Below are 4,143 nucleotides of genomic sequence, written 5' to 3' on the forward strand. Positions count from 1 at the left end.
TGGTCGGTCTAATATTTCCTGATTCTACAACATTACACAAAACAATGGTAGTCACAGCGCCAGTTTTGGAATAAAGACAGACAACAAACTAATGGAATAAAGAGAGTCTAGAAATAAACCTTTTGTAAGTGCTTAGATAATTTTCAACAAGGGTGCCAACAGCATTTAATCGGGAAAGGATATTACACTGAGTGAAAAAAGGCAATCAAAAGAATTAATAAACGATCCCACTTTACACGAGGCACTTAACGTAGTCAGGTTCACAGAAAGAATGGTGATTGCCTGGGGCTCACTGAGTGGAAGTGGGAAACTTTATTTAATAGCTGTGGAATTTCAGTTTGGGAAGCTGGAAATGTTCTGCCAATAATAGACAGTGGTATTGTTTGCATAACAGGGTGAATTAATGCCACTTTAATATGGTTAAAATTTAAAATTTTGTTATGCATATTTGACCACGATTTTTAAAACAAGTGTAAGAACTAAGGTAATAGGAGCTTTCCTGGTGGCTCAGTGATAAAGAATCTGCCTGAAATGCAGGAGACTCAGGAGACATGGGTTCAGTTTCTGGGTTGGGAAGATCCCCTGGCGGAGGGCATGGCAACCCACTTCAGTATTCTTGCCTGGAGAATCCCATGGGCAGAAGAGTCTGGTGGGCAACTGTCCACAGGGCCACAAAGAGTTGGACTAGACTGAAGAGACTTGGCATGAACACACACCACTTTTGAAGAGCCTGGAGCAAAAAGCAGAGAGTCTGGAGAAAAGCAGGGCACTGTGCCTGTCCCTGCACACGATACCACCTAAGGGGTCGTTTGTCCTTCTACCCCCTGCTGCAGCAGGGGCCCCAATAAAGCCTTGCCTGAATTTCTTGTATGGTCTCTAATCAATTTCTATTGATTAAGGAGATCAAGAACCATGGGTAGTAACAAGGACAGCAGCCCAGAACCCTCTGGGACCTGCAACCACTCAGACAACCCAAGTTCTGGGGCCCCTGACCCCGCAGCCAGGGACCCTGGGACTCGGCTCCACCACCAATGGGCTAGCCCTAGCCCCAGGTCCTGGTCTCACCCACCAGTGGGCAAGCACCAGCCCCAGGGCCCACTGGGCCAAAGCCCCACCCACCAGACTGTGGCCCTGATGCCAGCCCAGTCTATCCCAGCCCACTCATCAGCAGGCCAGCACCACCCAGGACAGCCTGGCCTGACCATTCTGCCAACCAGCAAAACAACACCAGCTCCAGGACATCTTGTTTGGTGACTAGCCAGAAAGATATCAATTTGTGTACAATAGCAAAAAGTGTCATTTCTTTATTAGACAATTATTTCATAAAAATCAGCATGGAAAGGATCAACAATTAAATGAATAGATAAAAGAGATTAACAGACTATTCTAGGGAAAAAATACAAATTATATCAAACAAGTGAAAAGATGTCCAAACCCGTATCAAAAGGATTTGTGGTAAATTATAAAACAAAGTTTAAAACAAATTTAATCTGATTATCATATGCCATCAGTATTTATCAGGGTTGATTTTGAGAATGTGGACAAAAATATTCTCACAAACTGTGAACAGGAGTGTAGCTCTTTGTACAACTTCAAAGATGGCAATAGCTATGACCATTAATATTTTAAATGCACATATTACCTGAGCATTGATTCAAACACAACACATATATCAACAACTTCACTTCCAGAAGCTCATACTTGCACACATTCAAAAATATATTTTCATTGCAAACATAGAAAACATTTAGGAACAACATGAAAAAGAATGGAAACATTAATTTCAGTATGTCTCTATAAAGGAGTATGATGTAGTATGAGAAAAATTAAGGTTTAGCTCTAAATGGACTGCTAGGAAAATACTTCACAGATGTTCCTACAAAAGCAAAGTTTACCTACACAGAAAAAAAATACATGTATTTAAATACAATTGCTTTTATATAGATTATTACCAGATGGATCTTAAGAAATAGAGTGCCCCTGCAGAAGTGGACTAGAAAATATATTGAAAGATAAATAGGAAATGTATTCTACACTTTCTCCCATTTTGTATGATTTGAATTTTTACGATTTATTATTATCTATTTCACTTCAGCTACTCAAAAAAAATTAGGATTACATGAAAAGTTTTGTGTATAATGCAACTGAAATTTTATAAAGAACACTGAGTATATAGCATTAAGAATAACTTGGAAAAAATTAAAACAGAAAAAAATGCATAAATTGATTAAAAATCAGTGTAACTATATAAAATTTCCTTCACTAATCTGTTACATGATATTGGCTCCTTCAACCTTTCTTTCATCTTTCTAGATACAGTGAGAAGGAAAATATTACAGACCTTGCATTCTACCATGGAGAGGGACTATCCATGTTATTAACAGCACAGTTGCATAGTTATAGTACAACTTTTTATATTATAATTATAAATTCCTAGAAGAAAAAGAAACCAGCATCAGATTTGAGAAAGCTACTGAATTCCAAGGAAGTGGTCTCTGATGTCAAATGACCCCCTTCATGGTGGATGATGCACTTTTTTTACCATAAAATACCATGTTCCTTCTCCAAAGCTTACTCATGGCATTTGTCATCTCTGAGTTTCTCAGAGTGTAGATTAATGGGTTCAGCATGGGGGTTATGACTGTATAAAACACACTTAAAGATTTGTCAATAGGGAAGGTCTTAGCAGGTCTCACATACATGAAAATGCAGGGGACAAAGAAGCAGACAACCACAGTGATGTGGGAACCACAGGTCTGGAGGGCTTTCCGCCTCCCTTCCTGACTCAGGTTCTTCAGAGAGTGTAGGATGACTCCGTAGGAGACGAGCAAGAGCAGAAACACAACAGTGCAGATCAGTCCTCCATTTGCTGCTACTAAGAGGCCAATGATATAGGTGTCAGTACACACCAGTTTCAACAGAGGGTACATGTCACAGAAAAAATGATCAATGATATTGGGGCCACAGAACGGGAGCCCGAAAATAGTGCTAAGCTGAATAATGGAGTGCAGAAAACCTCCAACCCAGGACAGCACCAGCAACACAACACACACCCATTGCCTCATGATCACCAGATAATGCAACGGCTTACAGATGGCCACATAGCGGTCATAGGCCATCACCAGCAGAAGGAAGACCTCTGATCCACCAAAAAAGTGCTCTGTAAACAGCTGGGTCATACAGGATTGGAAGGATATGGTATTTTTCCCTAAGAACAAGCTTGAAATCAATTTGGGAGAAATAGATGAGGAATAAATGACATCCATAAATGATAAACTAGCAAGAAAAAAGTACATCGGCGAATTCAGGATCTTACTAAATGTTACAGTCACCACAATTAGCATGTTGCCCAACATGGTCAAGATGTAGAAGAACAAGAACATAACAAAAAGGACTTTCTGCTCCTTTGGATTCTGAGTGAGGCCCAGGAGGACAAAGTGAGTCACATTGCTTCTTGGTTCCATCTATTCCTTACAGGTGCTGACTTCACATATGAGGAACAGTTTACCTATGAATCAAATCAAAAAATTAAAAACACCTTTACATGGATTATAAGCTTAATGTACTTTATTCACCCAATGTGTTAAACCTGACATTAGGATCCTAAAGTCAAATAAGAATGTTTCCCTATTCTCAGTGATTCGATGTATAATGAGGGGTCAGACCATAACAACCAATTTTATAAGCATCACTATAAATAGGTTCATATGGATAAGGGTTAACATTTCCAGAATGTCTATAATCAACTCTGGATCTGGGAAGCTTTCTCAAAGAAAACAATAGTTCAGCTGAGTTTTATAGGAAAAGTGAAATAATAAGAGTGGATAAATAGGGAATTCCATTTAAAGATGAACCAAGTATAAAATCACAAAAGTGAAATATTTAAGTAAAGAATCATTTAAGGTAACTTACACATTCAAAGTGGGGAGAACAAATTTAGGAATAAATATGTGTATGCAACTATCTAATTGACATATCCAAACAGATATCAATTTAATATTTATTAAAATAAATTTTAATCATATTTATTAAATTTATTAAATACATTTTCAATGTTCCACAATTAACCTATTCCTTCCTAAACGTTCTCCATCTCATTTTGTGGTAGAGAATAGTTGAATAAAAGGAAATATTAACATTGTA

The 4,143-nt window shown here is 38.2% G+C and overlaps 1 protein-coding gene across 1 annotated transcript; it reads right to left on the reverse strand.

Annotated features, from left to right (window-relative positions):
• Nucleotides 1–2,501: 2,501 nt before the first annotated feature.
• Nucleotides 2,502–3,464, reverse strand: LOC122703030 (olfactory receptor 4A47). The gene has a single exon (XM_043917120.1). It carries the CDS (start codon nucleotides 3,462–3,464, stop codon nucleotides 2,502–2,504), a length of 963 nt encoding a protein of 320 aa, XP_043773055.1.
• Nucleotides 3,465–4,143: the final 679 nt, after the last annotated feature.

Source organism: Cervus elaphus, chromosome 1 (assembly GCF_910594005.1).
Source record: "Cervus elaphus chromosome 1, mCerEla1.1, whole genome shotgun sequence".
Taxonomy (NCBI): domain Eukaryota; kingdom Metazoa; phylum Chordata; class Mammalia; order Artiodactyla; family Cervidae; genus Cervus; species Cervus elaphus.

Coding starts and splice junctions, on each gene's coding strand:
- LOC122703030 (XM_043917120.1), bottom strand. CDS start 3,464: ATGGAACCAAGAAGCAATGTGACTCACTTTGTCCTCCTGGGCCTCACT.